Source organism: Columba livia, chromosome 8 (genome assembly GCF_036013475.1).
Source record: "Columba livia isolate bColLiv1 breed racing homer chromosome 8, bColLiv1.pat.W.v2, whole genome shotgun sequence".
Classification (NCBI taxonomy): Eukaryota; Metazoa; Chordata; class Aves; order Columbiformes; family Columbidae; genus Columba; species Columba livia.
In genome coordinates this window covers 12,569,588-12,587,564 of record NC_088609.1, presented here as the reverse complement: position 1 = coordinate 12,587,564, position 17,977 = coordinate 12,569,588, and the positions used below count along the sequence as shown (strand labels likewise).

At 38.4% G+C, this 17,977-nt stretch overlaps 1 protein-coding gene across 42 annotated transcripts in view; it reads left to right on the top strand.

The window, feature by feature from the left end:
- The window catches only part of FGGY (FGGY carbohydrate kinase domain containing), a 309,627-nt gene that overhangs the window by 205,387 nt on the left and 86,263 nt on the right, over positions 1-17,977 (top strand). For 41 of the 42 annotated variants that reach the window (XR_010474282.1, XM_065072026.1, XM_065072063.1 and 38 more), the window contains one exon: positions 17,306-17,421. Coding sequence is in view for 41 of the 42 variants with exons in the window: in XM_065072026.1 (XP_064928098.1) it covers positions 17,306-17,421 (116 nt within the window). In the remaining variant the exon portion in view is untranslated. Of the gene's footprint in view, positions 1-7,213; positions 7,517-17,305; positions 17,422-17,977 lie in introns of those variants that run through there. The other variant, XM_065072066.1, reaches the window with a different exon arrangement.

Below are 17,977 nucleotides of genomic sequence, written 5' to 3'. Positions count from 1 at the left end.
GTAACAACAGTCTTGGCCTGGAAGGCAGTTTGCTTACACGTTTGCTTTATTTTTGTTGGCTGACTCTCTGAATCTGTTTAATGTTAGTAACTTTTCACTGGAAATTCTCATCGTGCTTGAGGATGACGCTGGTGTCAGGGTTGATTTACATTACCTCTTTAAAGTAGCATTAGCTTACAGAGGACTTTCTCTCGTATTTGTTTTAGCATCCATATTATCCAGAGCGGAGCCTTTTAACTGTGAAATGTAAATAACCTGACCACGAAGACTTCAAAAGAAAATGGTTCTTTGTCCATGGCGGTGATACCAATTTTGCCAGCTCCGTAACCTTTAAAATAGTGTACTTGTATGCCTGACCTGTCATCTGCCTATAAAAATAATATTAGATAAATGATACGGTGCTTTCAAGAATGTGTCTAAAGAAAGCAGACACTTCTGCATAGATGTTCTGTCATTTCTGCCTTGTGGTAGAGCATCTGCTGCTTTAACTATAAGTAAGATCTGATTATTGATTTGGTATAAGTGCTTGCCTATGTCTTCTACTTGCATTAAGACAGTGAACACTTTTACTGTAGCTTGCAAATTGATGTTGCCAGATAGTGAGCCCAATATTATATAAATATATTATGTGTTGTACAAAATCACCAAGATTTGTTTTTTCCTTCTCCCATTCTTTATTCCAGCCCCATTCCATTAAGCTGCTCATTAGATGAAAGGTTGTAATTCAGTCTTCAGTGGATGAAATGAACATGTACTTACAGAATCAAAGACATTCCAAGGAAGATTGTTTATTTTCTTACTGCCTTTTTTAATTAAATTTCGATGGTAGGCTTCTGACTGTCTGACTTGAGAGAAACAGATGAAGCAGTAAGGATTGCAGTGTGATACAGCAGAGATGTCATGCTGATTGATTGTCAGACCTTGCGTGCATGGGAAAATTATTTCTCCTGTGGATAGGATCATTGAAATTTCAGATTCCACCATGGCTGTTAGTTTAATTTTAAAATGAAGTGGAAGTTCTATATTTTACTCTTAGTTGGCTCCAGATAACATTTGGGTTTTATATATATTTGGTTCAGATTGTTTACATTCGGCTTTAAACTACCCCCGGAGCTGCTAATCTTAGTTAAAGCCTCTGTTTGTCCACTTCATTTTAGTTCAAGTGCTCCATCTGAGATTTGTTAGCCTGAGTTATGAGCTTGCTGGGGTTTTGCAGCGTAGATGTATCTTTGTCCCTTCCTGAGAAGTGATTTGGAAACAACTGACATTCCTCAGAGCGCCTGTCCATGTGTCACCTGCCAGGCTCAGCTCAGAGCCCTGGAGCTGTGGCTCTGCCGCTGTTGTTCCCAGGCTCTGTGTGCCACTGCTGGAGCAGAAGGGACTTAGTGGTAGGTGGCCCTGCAATTGCCTCTCATACCCGTGCACAAGAAATTTTTGTCAAAGTGGGAAGGACAGTAGGAAAGACCTTCATACTCCCCACCCCCCAAACCCACTTGCATTTATGCATATATAGTACATGTTATTAGGAAGAAAGAAAAAACTCCAACTTCCATTTGCTGTGGTTTGAAACTTACAGTTTTCAAACTTACAACTTTGAAAGATACTCTTCTCTCCTTCCAACCTCATTTGCCAAGGTTAGTGCTTTCTTCTGAGGGATGAGGCTGGGTCTTCACAGTAAGGTGCTTTTATATTTAGTTAAATGTGATGAGAGGGGGGAAACATGCCACAAAATACCCAGGAAAGATATTATTTTCCTATAGTTTTCGTCTTCTAAGATTCCCTTCATTAAGCTGTACTTAGGAGCTTTCGATGCTGATTTGTTGTTGCATCTAATAAAATCTCTTTTGAGAAAAAGTAATATTATGATATAAGTTTACTTTCAAGAAACAGTGTGCTTCCTGTCTTAATTGAAAAAGTAGGTGTGACGTTGTCCTTAATTCCTTGAATACAGCATCTGTATATGAGGTTAATGCTGTATAGTGCTTTCATCTCCCTGGAAAGATGGGAAAATGGGGGATGTGGATGAGCAAGTCACACTGACAACTCTTCTTCATATTTGCACTTCATGAACAGGATCTTTCATATGTCTGGATACTGCTTGTCTGTGATATGTTTAGTTTGAATGTGTCTCTCAAAGACAACTTGGAGTTCTTTAGTGTTCACCATTCCTCATGCTGATGCCCCAATACCACCAGGTATGAGTATAACAGGAAAGCTCTCTGGAGGGATTCCACTTTGTTTTAGACTTCCTGATTTTGTATACTCTACCCTGTAACAACTCTCCATTTTGTGTATAAGGACAGTTCATAAACAGATGTTGAATCCCAGTATGGTGCCTGAAATTTCCTGCTGTTTCTGAGCTGCCTGTAATAACACAGATAATCTTTATTTACACTGGTTAGCTGTTAGCTTCACTGGTAACCCAAGTGAATTTCCTCTTAACTGTTTGTTTTTCAGGTTATGTCTCTTCAAAAGATGTGGATCAAATGGCAGTTATACCTACTAAAAATGTTGAGTCAAGAGATTTCTAATTGCCTAACCTATCAAGAGCCACGTTAATTATAGTGGATGCTCATTTGCTTTGGCACAAAGAGAACAATAGAGAGAAAGAAGGGGGGACAGTATAACAAGTGATGTCCATAATGGTGTAGCACAAGTTGCCTTGTAACTGTGATATCTGTGCTGATGGAAATCAGGCTGATTTCTAAGGCTTCATCTGTTATTTTGTTTACTTGTTGCTTTATCTGAAAAAGGTTTCTATTTGTGTCTGTATGCACACATGTGTGCATAAAATAGGGAATACAGTCTTACCTTATTAAATTTGAAACACTGCTTGGAGGAATATTGCTCAAGAAAACCACATCAGGCCTAGCTTTTGAAAATGCAGACTGGTTTTGAGAAAGCATTTTAATATATTGAAGCCTCAAGCGATGTACCTCTCTGCTCCTGAGAGCTCTACCTGAAAACCTCCAGGACTGAATAATTTAAGGCTTGGGTTTTTTTAATCTTTCTGCAAGAAATACTAGTCTGATACTTTATTTTCTTAAAGTCTGAACTCCACATAACTTTTTTTCAGAACTGTTTATCCTCACTCCAGACATGAACCTTGGAAAGGTGGCAGAAAAAACAAACAGCTGCTGTGTTTTTGGGCAGTCTGCATTCCTTTAAACTCTCTGAGATCAGACTTGTGCTGAGATTTTCAAATTATTTGTCTTAGGGCTTAACCACTTTCACTCCTGCTTAAAAGTCAGTGAATTTGCCATACCGGTGCTTGTGAGAGCTGTCATGCAAAACCTTAATGATTCAAGAGCTATGAATATATGATGTGTTCTTAGGGCTTTTTATTATTGTTTCATTCCAACTTCACCTGCCTCCTTAATCATCTTTCCATTTTTGGACTCCAGACATATTTTTTAACATGCATTTTACTTAAGATATTCTAGGAAATTTTGTTTTCATTCTGGTTTGGGGGTAAACTTGATGCATATAAAAATGTTATTAGTGGATGAAGGTGGAGGTAATAAAAAAAGACTGTCACATTCCCAAAGCCCAGAGTCGGAAATTATCTTCTCCAAGCTTGGATTTTTTTTCTTTGCAAGACAGGGAGGGGAAGACAAACCATCGGTCCTGTGGCAGTGTTTTGTGCCTTCTTGCTGAGGTCTCCAAAATGTGTTTTTTGGGGCTTGATATAAGAGGTGGAAGAGTCAGGACAATGTGGGCTTGTGTGGTCAACTACTAAAAGAGTATTTAATGGTCAGGGCCTTCACATGGGTTTGCCTCTCAAAGAGACATGAGGGTGCTTCTTCTACTTGTGCCTTACGAGTAGCCTGAATCCCAAATATGTCTTGCAGTCCCTTTGCTTTCTAATTCATGGAACTTCCTTGAATAAAGAGATTGCTTGTACCAGATCACTATTTTTGTGATATGGGTTAAGTATACTGGGCAGGATGCTCAGACCAAGCTTGTGTTTACTAGCAACTAGAGTTAATGGAAAAACAAAGCAGTCAGTCCAGTTCTGAAGGGCTTTTCGGTTAACCATATTAATTCTTCTCTTTGGGCTTTTTTCCAGCAAAGCACTTAGGCACGTGCTTGAAGTTAAAGCATATGCTTAAGTGCTTTGCTGGTCTGGGTCCTTTATTTGCTGTCCAAGCATGTTGGTATGAACAGACTGTTGGTTGTATGGATGTTTGGGGAACTGTTCTTACACTGTTCGTTCTTCTCTGAACTTTTTGTCCACTCAGGCCCAGAGAAGCTTTCAGTATTACACAGATAATTTGCAAACAGCCTGTAAGTTATTAATTGAGATTGATTGGTAAGGATTATAAAGAAATTGCGTATTTGGAAAAATCAAAGTCAGTCCACCCAGAGAAGTTTTCATCTGCTGTCTTGCTCCAGCTGAGCAATCTGGCTGGCAGCACTTGTCATAGGACAAGAGCATCTTCAGACAGTTAACGTACTGTGGATTTAGCCCGCGGTACAACACATTATTCCTTCTTCCAGAAAAAATCTCTTTAAATAACTGCTGCCTTTTAGGTGGCACTTGCTATTATTTTTTGATCTGGATGTAGATTTGTTTCTTTATTTATTTCTATTTTTCATTACTGCAGCTCAGAGTTGTGTATCTCTGATTACTGCAGGACAGCAGATCTTGTGCTGTCCCTCCTCATTCTCACACCATCCATGGCAAGTCAGGGCAGGAGAACTCAGTTAAATTCTGACCTTAGGATTTCTGCTGTCTCTTGTAGCAGTGAAAATTGACCTTTTCCCTCTAGAGCCACCTTAGAACACCAGTGAGTTAATTTTCTTTGTCAAGGTGCAAACCACTTTACGCTAAGGAAAATGGCTTAATGTACAGCCTGATATTGCTGACTTAATTGCTGGAGTTAGTAAAGACTATATAGAATAAGTCAAGCACAATCCTGCAGTTGCTTATGCAAACACGTGACTTATATAAATGCTCCAGTTGACGTCAAAGACAATATTTGTTCAGGTCAGATTACTCACACCTAAGTCTTTGTAGGACCAAGTTCATAGATAAATAGTAGTTTGCAGGATTGCATTGGATTTTTTTCTTAATTTCTCTTGCATAAAAATTGTACAGCATTTCTATGAAGTAATCTTTTTACTTCTATCACTTATTTTGTAAAACACACAAGTATGGAAATTCTTGGGTTTTTTTTCATTAAAAAGATAAAAAGCATTAAAGAGAGAATAAAACATTCTTTATTTTTTTCAGGTAGCTAATACAGGGATTTTGAATTGACTTTTTGTCCATTCTTCTCTGTGCTTGCAGCATTTGCAAGCATTTGTATTTTCTGCAAGTATTGCAGTATAATTCAAGTATCAAGAAAGGCTAAGACAGAGATTTTAGCATTGTTAGAACTCCATTAAAGGGTTCATTAGAGTTAAGAGTAGTGGTAAACACCACCCTTCTGGTTCAACCATCACCTTTCACAGCGTTTAGTGTCAGGCAAGCTCAGGCATCACCCGCCTTCCCTGGGAGGGTTAGCTCTGGCTCTGAGAGCGCTGTGGATGTTCAGTCCCAGATTAAGTTGTTTTTAGGATTTAAATGAGTGTAAAAACCATTGATGTCCACCTTCCTTTTGTAACAGGCAAAAGCATCTGAAATGAGAAGAGTAACATCTTTCCCAGAATCCATTTGTTTGTTACAAGTCGAAGTGCAGGTTCATTTTGTCCAGTCACTTCTCTTTTACCATGGCCACAGTAATTGTTTGAGAGTTAGCAAAAGAGGAAGGAGTCCTAGAATTCGCAACATGTTAACATCCTTCTGGGGTTAGTTCTTTTAAATCATGCTCAGTTAATGAGGGCTTATGTTCGCTTATATTCCGCTCTGTTATTATGAGTGCAAGCCATCTAGATATCCATGTAATATAGTCTCTTTTATTTAAAAAAAAAAAAAAAAAAAAAATCCTGTTAATGTTTTGGTGCCAGCAGTACCCATGCCCTTTTTCAATTCCATGCCCTTTTTCAATTGCATAATGATTGCTTGTCTGTTTGAATGTCTTTATTGCTGTGTTCTGAGGAATAATGACACCTGATTTATATACTCTGTAGCCTTCCTTATTTTCAGTATTCATCTCCCAATCCTCTCTCTACTTATTTACATAAGATGTTTTTGCTGGTTTGTTTTGTTTGTTTTTTTCCCCATTCTTAATTTAGTGGAAATTTATGTATGCTTTTACTCCCATTACCTGTTTCAAAACTCCGTGTGGTTCTATTTGGCGAGGTTTTCTTTGGTTTGCAAAATCACACAGCTATCCAAATAATACTGTTGATCTCCTTGCCTTTTCAGATTTGAACAAAAATTTACCTTCTTTTTTTACATGAGTACAATTCCAAAGGACTTTAAACCTGAACCATTATTAAATATACACTGATACTGTAGTATAAAATATTAAAATACAAGCGTGCAGTACAGCCTATGATGTATGTGAAATAAGCCGTCTTGCTTTTCCTTTGTTTTAAATGACTTACTTTAAATCTACCATCAAAAACATTTTTAAAAATTGATACTAATGACTGTAAATTTTGACCCAATCTATCTAGTATTTAGGAACGACTTATGATTTTAAGATTATACATTAACTGAACTGATTTTTGTTATTGGAGGTAAAAACACACCTCATTGCCTATGTAGGAGTCTCTGATGTGAATCTTTGATTCAGGTGCGCATGGCTGCCGAATCCTGTCATCCTAACTTGAGACATACTTAAAGGTGGTTTGCCTAAGTAAAGGAGGGGGGCTCAATATTGAGAGTTCAGCATGTGAAATCAGATCAGTCTGCATCAAAATGTAGTTATTAAAACTTTTATTGCACTACTCTTGGCAATTCCTCTGCTTCTGTTCTGGTTTCACTTAGGGTTTGTCTGGCCACAAGTGCTTGATAGCCTGGGTTCCAGTTCAGCATCATCTGACTAAGCTGATAAAAACATCCATTAAATACACTGTCATTTCTTCAGGACTTTATACTCACACATACATTCAAGTAATGTGCTAAATTAGCCTCTCAGCCATTTTGATGTCAGGAATAGATACATTATTTACTCATAAATTAGTAAAATGTGTCTTTATAGTGAACTTGTGAAGAGATTTCTGGACTAATAGTTTTCTCAACATATCAATGGTAGGGTTGTAAGAGTGGGTTTTTTCTCACCCCTCTAATTTTACTCAATTCTATGAAAAGAGCATAAACCACACTGTGACGTGTAGCATTGCTCATGTGGAGATTTGCTTTACTAGTCAGTGCATAGGGTCAGTGTCCACATGGCTGCTGGCCAGACTTTGCCCTCAGCATCGCGCCACACTTTCTAAACCACTGGAAAAGTCCAGTGTTTCCTAAGTCTTTGTGGTGCTTCAACGTGGATGTTGATGGTACATGTCCCACGTTTACTTTTCACACAGGAGAAGGATAAAATGTCATGGAGCTAATAACCACAATCTTCCTCTAGCCTGCTGATGCCAATCCTCTGGAATAATAAAGTCTATTAGAGCATAGGTGAGACATGTGAGGATCTGTGTGACTGCAGCACCGACTGGTACCGACAGATGTGGAGGTGATGCATGTGTGAGTGTGAGTAGTGGTGTGCTACCGTTATTGTCCTGGGAGAAATTTGTCATGCCAAAGGGAGTAATTTCAGTCCATCAAAAGCTGTGTGGTGGTGAGGGAGCTTGCCTGAAACCTGGCTTTTTTTTTTTGACATTACTTGTAGTCTTGGCTAAATCTTTTGACTAGCTTCATTGAGTGTTTAATGAAGCCTTGAACTATGGTAAACGTGCTCAAGATGAGACTTCCAGAGGAAGGCTGTGTACTGGCTCTGTACAGCAATACTTTCCATTTTAATTGTCTAGTAGTTTTAACTGCCTGAAGTAGGTAACAGAAGATATGTTTTTTAAATACAAGATCTTAGTTGAAATAGTTATTTGACTTCCTATTGCAGAGTGGTTTACTTGAAATACTGAGCTTGAAAGAGTGTATTCTTCTCAAGAAATTGAACTGAAACACTGCTGATGTTGCATAATATCAGGAGGTATGTCCAGAGGGCAGGCTGCCGGACTGGAGCAGCTTGATATGTGGGCTTTATTTCCAGTTTTGCTTTTCATCTGCCTTGCCATTTTCGGATTATTTTTATAAACTCTGCTCTGCTTATTAAGCTTTTAAAACTTACAGTGGCAAAGAGATTCAAATTTATATATGTGTGTGCTTATTGTTACTCTCACATTTAAAGATTTAGACTGTAGCTGTGCATAGGAAAGTTTTAAAGTGTTCAACATCATAGAATCGGAATGGTGTCTTTCTGCCTGGGTCTCTAGACTGAGTCTCTGGAGTTCAAGATTCAATTCAGGGGTCTGAATGGGGTTTACTCTTTGACCCTTGGCCAAGTCACTCCATTTCTTTTGCCTCTGTTTGCCATCTTCTAAGGGAATGGATTAATATTTCCAGTCCCACATGCTATGTCTGATTTGTCTAGACAAGACATTTTTGTGTCTAGGACTGTGTCTCATTATGTGTTTTTCAACAATGCCGAAGACAATGGGCTTGAATCTTGGTTGGTTGTCTGTAATATAATACAGAATGAAATTAATAAAAAACCAAGCAGTCTCCTGACTGCTTCCCATTGCCTCATGACATGGTGAGGCGTATGTGGGTGGATACAATATTCTTATTTTGTATTTTCTGGTCCAACTTAACATGTTTAGCTAAATGCATCACTGGTATGAATCCACTGAAATTACTGGATGTACACAAGGGACTAATCTGACTCGATATGTTGCATTTGAGATGGGTGGTTCCTTTCAGATCGGATGACATAACTTCTTCTAGGAAAACTGAATTTCAGAGTCTAGGCCTTTAAATCTTTTGCTAGTGTGTTCCTAATGAGAAACACACCTTTTTTTTTTTTTTTATTTGCACTGTGTTCCAAATAGTAAAAGCAGCATACTCTCATATTAGTTGGTGTGATTCATCATCTGTTGTATGACTTTTTCATTTGCAGTGTTTGATGATACATTTATTTATATTTTTTAAAGGACAGGTTTAAATAGATTAGAGCAAACAATTACAGGCAGGTACATTTTCCCCATCCAAAGTAAATATACTTATGTGTGTGAAAATACATGTGTCTGTGTGTATATTTATGAAAAAGTAAAACATGACAGCTGTCTTATAATAGTTACATATCAAATTCATCCATTCATGTCACTAGCAAGATATACAAAAGTTACATTTTTAAGGTACCTTATCCAACACAGCGTTTTACTTGTGTGGGTTGATCATTAGGATCTGAATGTCACTGAAGTGGTTTTGCCAACAATATGTCATTAAGTTCGAGGTTTATCTGTGTAATACAACATCAGCCTCACACCTCTTCTGGAGTATAGGAAACATCTACAGTTTATATTTCTCAAGAGACTTCTGTGCTTATTGTAGTGGTAATTGGAGGTCACCCTTAGCTCTGGTTGAGGTGGTCAACAGGTTGATACTAGAATTAAAAGTACTTTGCTGCTTTGAAACCTTGTACTGCTATGTAGTCTTTGAAAATGATCCTGTCGTTCTTTTTTTTCTTTCTGTCTAAGTGGCACTCAGGGTTTAAATATAATGTGGAATCTTGTCAGGGAGTGGCTGTAATCAGAGGAGATTAATTATAGAAGTGGGTGTAGAAAATTGCAAATGTGAATTGTATTTTTTGTGCAATAAAATCCATGCCTTTAAATAAGCACTGTATTTGCTTAGAAAATTCCGTGATTAAAAAGGCAGCCAAAAACATCCTAAGTGTTAAAGCATGAACACCAAATCCTAAAGTGAGGTTCGAGTTAATTACTCTTTCTTCTTTACAGAAACAATTGTTTTTTACTTACTAATTGAAAGACTTTCCTGCTCACGGGTTGTTGCTAAAGGCTGTGACTGGGACCTTTGCGCGCCCATGAGGTGGTGTGTGCTCAGAAGAGTCAAGAGTCCTGCTGCTACATGCAGTATCCTCACAACAGACCTAAAAGCCCCTGGTAATATGTCTGCCTTGAAATGCTTCTGCAGTATTTGTGAAACCTGCTTAGCCAGTGCTTTTCTTCACGTGGTGTGACCTTTGACAGAGCTGGAGCTTCTGCTTATTGCATAAGAAAAGCAGTTGTGGCCACATCTGCTGTTTTACCTGCCTGGGGACAGCTGCCCCTTGAGGCATAGGGACCATTTTTGTGCCTGGATCTGTAGTGCAGGTCTCCCAGAGCATCGATGAAGTGTCATCTAATACCTCACAAGCTTGAAAGAGAAAATTTCCGTTTCATCTGAGTGGAAACTGGGCAAACCCCCAATAGTTCTTACAGTGCCCTGTGTTTTCTTGTCTGATAAATCAGTTTTGAAGTCCTGGTGTAATGCTTAGGCCTGTTGGTCAGAGATTTGATGGATACCAGTCCCTCAAGGGCCGTGATGTACCTGAAGTTTCCCAAGAGCTTTCATCTTACCTAAAAGAATACTTTGCTCTTTCACAGAATGTGCTTGGCAGGGAGATATAGGGTAGTGGAAGGGAGACCTGGTTTACATTTTTAGGTAGAAGCTTTGCCATCAGTCCAGTGAGACTTTTGACTTTCCAGATGTGAAGCCAACAGAGCTGCTGATAACAAGTTCACAGATTTGCACACCAAAATTTAGTCTTGTTATTGTCAAGGAGTCTTTTAGGACCATACAAGTTCACTGAGTCAGCAGTGTTCAGAAAAAATGGAGGGAGTAGCGTATCTTGTCAAACAAGTACTTTAAGCACAAATTTTAAAGAATACCTGTAAAATCTTTAGGCCAAATTTAAGTACTTCAATATAATTTTTTTGCACCTAAAAATTTGGCTTGAAATGGTTTGGAAAGGTATAATAGAGTCAAATTCAGTAAAATCCAAATAATTTTTGAAACATTAACTCTTGAGCATTGAGATATAGTTTAATTCTATTTCACCTGTGAAATATGACAAAATTGCTATTGACCTTGGTGTTAACAAATACTGGCATTTCATTGCGTCATACAGAAGGAAGGAAATGAATCCTAGAGTTTTTTATATATACTTATCTGTATTACATGTATCTTTTTTCTCTCAAGATTTCAAATCAGGGAGACAGCCTTGCTTTTGCTGTGTTACTTCTTAAAAAAAACCTGAAATGGCAGTCAGACTACGTTTTATTATTTGTGATGAATATAAGTGTTATCCAGAGCATAGAAAGGATGAAGACAGTAGAATTGCTTACATCGAATACCATAGTTTTCTTGCTACCTTTACTGGCCTGGTTTAAGTCCTCAGACATGCAAAGACTGAACTTTGCGGCCTCTGAGTACAACTGGAATGTGTCTGCTAGTTGTCCCAAACAGGCTTCCCCACCTGCCTTTTTTTGTTTGGCATGTTTAATGTTTTGTTAGGAGAAGAAAACCTTTTTCAGGCAAGAGTCATATTGCACTGTGGTAGTAAGACAATGGGTTTGGGCAGGCAGGAATTTCATAGACTTTGGGTCAAAGGCAATAATAATAAAAAGCTGTGTGTTGTAAATATTAGGAACTTGGGATTTGCACAGTTGGGTGGATGGAACAGACCCTGACATGTTTTGGTTTGTGCATATGCAATTAAAGAGCTGTTGAATAGGTGAAATGAGCAGAATGCAGACAGGGTATGTAAAATAGAGCACACCCAGACTTACTTGGCCCTGTGGTTTAGAACTAATCTGCCTGAGAGATCTGTGTAGTAACTGAGTGACAACAGGTGCAGCTCTTCTAACACTGCTGGGAGCTCAACCCACTGCTCTCTGAGGCTTTTTAGTAAACACTTAACATGGGCAACATCTCACACATTTTATACGTTTTAAGACGAAATGACTAGGTGTCACATTTTTCTCCTGTTACTGAAGAAGTATTCCCTTAGGACAAATTATCCTCCTCTTTTCCCATTCACCCCAAAGCCGCTAAATATACCAGGAAGGCAGAGACATTGCTGTGACAGATATGGATAACAGTGGTATATGTGGATCTAATAATGTGGTTCTATTTCAAAGGTCATGTACTAATGTACGTGGCATTAGCCATAATGAAGCAGAGAATAATCATGTTTCCTTTTGCTCTGTGATAACCTTTGCTGTATTTCAGGCTCTTGCAGTACCAGTGCCCAGTTCTGCTTGATATAAACCTTGGATGCTGGGAGTATGTGTCTCAACTTTTTTGTCTGGAACATTTTTGCAAAAACCACTGTCAAATTGTGACTGTGTTAGAGTGGTGAATTGCTCATTTTTTTAAAAAAACCCTCGAGACTGTGGGGTGCATAATTTGGGAGGACACTGACAGCTTGGTCCAGATGTAAGCATGTGGAGAAGTTCACTTGAGCAGAACCTAAGCCCTGGTTTTCTATTTGATTTCAAAAATCTGTTTTAAATTTGAAGCTTGCAGAAGAAGAGAAAAAACATGTTTGATGCTTGACAGTCACACTCCATTGTTTCAGGTCTCCTTCTTGCCTTCTGAACATCATACAGCTTTCTTGGTTCTTGATTATTCTTTGTAGCTTTAAATAAATAACGCAACAGAACACAGAAAGTTACTTTAGCCTACTGCATGCTGTTTCTTTTGGGACCTGACTAAACGCTATCCCAACATCTGTAGGACTTTGTTTTTTGCAGCAGGTGGACTTGATGTCAGTTCATCGCTGCTGCATCACTCTCGTGAAAGTGTTCAATTGAGCATATTTTGTGATTAAACTGTTACACTGTTAATGATACCTGCAAAATTAGTTATCTTAAGGAGTTTTAATTAATTCGTGAGCAGTTAGGATGAATCAAGCAGATCCACTTGCTTTGGAATCAAGAGCAAAGCTTCCATTCACTTGCGGATGGTTAAGACAGGGTTCTCTGCCATTAAAGCTGGAGATTGACTCATTTTCCTGTCTAACTAGTATTGTACCAGCCCTCTTGAATGGGAGGTCACATATAAATGCCTTATGGGGTTATTTTTCAGCGAAAAAAATGCTTCTTATGCTAACTGTCTTTGTTAGTAGGCCTGTTACATTAGTCTATACTCATAACTAGGATGACTTCCAGAGACCGCTGCAGTTATGGAATCCTCCCCCTTCCACCCCCCAGCTGTATTTTGTTGTCAAAAATAGCAAGTGTTCTCCCAGGCAGGGCAGAACTTTTGCAGATTTGGGGGTCGTGTCCTTGCTTTATCCCTTTTGGAGTGTGAGAGTTGGTGTCAGCAAAGAACAGACCAGAGTGTAAAGCCCTGGCAACATTTAAGTAGGTATGGAGAAGTTTTTTGTGACGTGATCTTTTAGATACATTTTGATGGTGATAACTAAGTGCAATATTTCCCATTTTTTATTGATTGTATCTGATCTATTTCTCTCCAAGAAGTACAGCAGTGTGAGATAATACTCAGAATGGGTAGACAATGCGGCAAGAGCCATATATCAACTGACTTTGAACACCAAATTTACTTTTGCCACTAATGTAGTTGCCCTGGATGTTTTTGAAGGTTAGTGGGGACAAACAGTTGCTTCCAGACAGCATTTTGGGAATTACCAGTGTGTGTTCAACCACTACAGACTCCCTGAATGTCCTGGTTTTCTTATGAGGACATAGCTGTTGGTGGGATTTTCAGAGTGCTGACATTCTGATCATACAAGACTTCAGCACATCCACAGTCAGTCCTTAGGAAGAGATGTGCAAAAACTCAGAGCTAGACAGTAATAGAAAGAATTGTGTAATATGTTGTGCCCAGCCAAATCTACTTTGTAATGAATGTGGCAGAGATTTTTTTTTTTTTTGAGGCTGTTTTATGCAAGAAAGTCCTATAGTTCATTGTAGACTAGAATTTGTAAGAAATGCTAGACATAATCATGTTCCTGTTGAAAATCTGGTTTAAATAAAATAAGTTTTCCATGCAAAAGAGAGGCAATCTTTCATTTCATTGTATGGGGAGTACGCTTGAGGAAAACAGTCTTCAATTTAATGGTATTTCAGCCTAGCTAAATCTGGTCTGTGCTTCTGAGGGGTTCTGCACCGTCACGTTTGCTTAAGTGCTGTATTAGACCAGGGAGCTGGGAGAGGACTGTTGCCTAAGTGATCGCCTGTTAACTCAGCACCTTTGGAACCCAGTTGATCCTGGTAGTGAAGTATGAGAAACATTTACTTCTATCCCTCTGGTTCATCCAGCTTTAGCTAGTGCTAGTGTGGTGTTTATGGCCAAATAATTGAGGCAATACTGCCAAATGGTTTGGAAAACACTTAGGAGTTGCTGTGAAATACAAAATCTTCTATAGTTGAGACTTTCTTTGTTGAAGTAATGATTTGGTTCCATAGCTTCCACTTTTCCATAATGTCTTTCTGGATACCGTTTTTCCAAGTTGAGTGTCCCACTGTCACTTTCTTAGAGTGATACTCTGGAGGAGAATTTCTGAGCAGCTACCTGTAAAGCTAATATGTGTATATGCCCTTCGTATTCAAAGCTGAAAAACCAGGAACAAATTACTCTTTCTACATGTACATACAGCTCTCTTAAGACATAAAAATCGAGCAGCTGAGTAAGTGTTAGAGGACCTCATCAAGTAAGTGGTAGGGATTGGAGCTGAACACAACCAGGTTCTTTTGAAGAATGTAGTGAAGTTAATCCGTCATTGCAGGCATCTAAAATTTTTTCTTGAGTTATTATCTAAGAGACCAGAATGCCTTTCTATAGTATAATACATTCTCTTAGCTATTAAGGATTTGTATGAAGCTCTATTGTTCAATTAAACATGTAATTTTTACATGACAATTGAGTAGGAGCAAGGGTGGAATAAGCAGCTGAAATCCCAGATAAGCGTAACTACTTGGGCTGCATTTACAAGGGTTTTAAGGTTCTCATGGGCATGAAAATAAAAACCTACCAACATAATCGGTTAGTGTTTTAGCTCAGATTTGAAGTTGGTCTTCTTCTCAGAACCTTCCACTTACAGATCTGCCACTTAATTTGGGAAGAATTCACAGTCCGTGCTTTCTATATTGTGTTAAAAATTCAACTAGAAATCATCTTTTTTTTCATCATCTTTTTTTCTGTAAGCACTTTGCATTTATAGATCTACACAAGAAGGATGAAAATGCTCACAGCCCTACAGCCATTTCATACGAGAGGATGTTCAGTCCAGCCATATCCAGTAAGAGAGCTCCCTTATGCTGGAATTCAGTGGATTGGCAAGGGCTGCTCTGTCCCTGTTCCCACTGTCTCAGTGGGACTATATGTGTAATGTGGTGTTCCTTGGAGTGTTCAAAACATGCTCTTCAGAGTCCAGCAAGGCTGCTCCAGTTCTTCTTTGGGTAAGCACAGAGACTCAGGAGCTGCTTTGTGATCTTTGCAAGTGAGGAGTTGTGACATTTTGCTCTCAGCCTTAGAGCAGTTCTAAGGGTGTGGCAATAGTTCATAGCATCCATCTAATTAGAAAAATACATGGTCGGTTCTCATGATAAATTGTCATTATTTGGTATTTACCATATTTGGGAAAACTTGATGCATTATTGTTTCACTCTTCATGTCTAAATTTTTCCTGAAGTGATGAAATGATGTTTATTTCAAATATTTTTCCTTTTAATGAGAAGTTTGAGCTGATTTGAGGTAAATGTTTATTTTTTCCCAGTATTTTCTTCAGCCAGGAATTTATTTATTGACCCAGTTTTTGTCGAAGGTCCTAACTAGATTTATGTGCTGGTCTTTTAAATCCTTGGTAATTGGAACTTCTTACATTGACATTGTCATTGCTGTAGTTACAGGTCATGTGCTTTCCTGTTGTCAAACCGCACACCGAATTGTAATTGCCTGATCTAAAACTCTTTTTTTAAAAAAAAAAAAAGGGCGAGAGGGTGTTCAAAATTGTTTGAAGAGTAACCCTGTAATAATGTCCACACTATTTCTAAGGATATAAATAGCTATCTCTGTTTCTTTTTTTCCCTCAAATGTGTAATATTGATAAATTCTCTTGTTAGAAAGGTGCATTTTTTGCTCTTTGTGACAGTAGGATTGTGAATGAACATCACCAGTCCTCTGGTTGTAAAAACATGGTCACTCCAAAAGAACAGAAGGAAATGAAAGATGATGCCTTTAAAATATAAATTTCTGTCCTGCGTGAGAAGATGGCAGTATGGGCAGTCCATATAATCATCCAGTCTGCTCAGTGTCACATAAAAGGATGGACACTGAGAACAGAGCCTTTACCTGTCCCACCTGCTGAGAAGTATGCCCTTGCTTGTCCATCCTTGTTTCTCATTGTCAGCTCCCAAAATGTGGTGAATCCAATGTCTAGATAGTTTTCCATCTGCGTGGAAAGGCTCTTCCTCTTCTTATTTGACTTTATTGTGTGTACACGATCAGTGTCTAGAAGCCTTTCCTTTGATTTGTACGTAGTAAATAAAAATAGCTTCTCTGTTTGCTGATTTCTTTGCTAGTTTCTATTTCTGTGTTTTAATGGTAACGTCACATGTGATGCTGCATTGTCACACTGAAGTTCAGGATTAGCTTATCAGGAATTAGACTTAAAAGAAGAATTTAATATCACACTCAGTTGTTTCATGGCTGATGCTGTTTCAGCATGTCACTGAATTGTCATCGGCTTCTGCTGAAACACAGACTTAATGACAGCGGTACCTGAACACGTGCTGTGCAGAAGCTCTATTGAATGTGGTTTTCCTTGTACATATTCACCTGATAAAGGCATTTTGTACCTGCGATGCCATTTAACCTAATTATCAGTGCATATATAATCTCCCATAGTTGTAATTTAGCTTGAACATAAGTAATACAATGTTTTTCTGAGGACATACAGTGTGCAAAACATTGCTATTTAGGTATCACAGTATCACACAGTATCACAGTATGTTTGGGATTGGAAGGGACCTCAAAAGATCATCTAGTCCAATCCCCCTGCTGGAGCAGGAACACCTAGGTGAGGTCGCACCTGGAAAAGCAGGAATCTTCCTCTGAGCTGCTTGCTGAAGAGCGGTTCTGTTCATGCTGTGCTGTCTTCTTGGCATATACATGGCCTGTTATTTGACTGATGTATGCAATGAAGTGGCCAGACCATGGGCTGTTTCAGCAGAGAAGAATCTTAAACATAAGGTCCTTTTAAGGTATCTCAGGATATGCACTCCAAACAGTAACCATTTTTTTTTTTGATGTTAGCATTATGCTTGGAATTTTTGACCAGTGAATGAACAGATCATTTTGCACAAGCTTCTTTCTAGTCACACATTGAAAACCAAGTGTGTTTGTTTGCCTGATTCTATGCCCATGTTATCTCTTTTCTAGGTCCCTCTGTACAGTAGTGTGCAAGTGGACGTACACTTCAGATGGTGGTTGGGATGACAGTTTCTGGAAAATGATTGGTTTGGAAGATTTGGTGAAGGATAAGTATGAAAAAATAGGTATATCAGCAGGTTGTTTCATTATGTCCACATAAAGTTATGTATATATAAAAGAGATACACATGTAAAAAGATATAAGTAGATCTTTTGCTGTATTTTTGTGAACGTCAGCAGAAATGTCAGCAGGACTTGATGAAGCTTCAGATGGATTGATAACAAGGCTGGATGCCCATAGGTAACAGCTTTCCTAAATATGCTTTTTACTTGATATTCTCTTGAGAAACTGTTTAAATGATGTATCTTCTACCCTTCTGAAGGGCCTAGCTAGCCTTTCAGTACTGCTTAGACTCAACAATAGAGGAGTAAATGGGATCCTCAGCAAATGATTACATGAAGGAAGCACCTGATATGGGTATATTGGATGACAGGCTATGAAAAATAGCCACAACATAATAATTTATAGCTGTTACTGATAGCGTGTTTTGTGACTTGTACCAATCTCCCTTATAGTATTTTTTTTTTTTTAAAAAAAGTGCTACTTCTGCTTTTTATTGTCTTCATACTTTTTTTTTTTTTACTCTCTTAGAGCCTAAGTTTAATTAGAATAGTAGCCTTG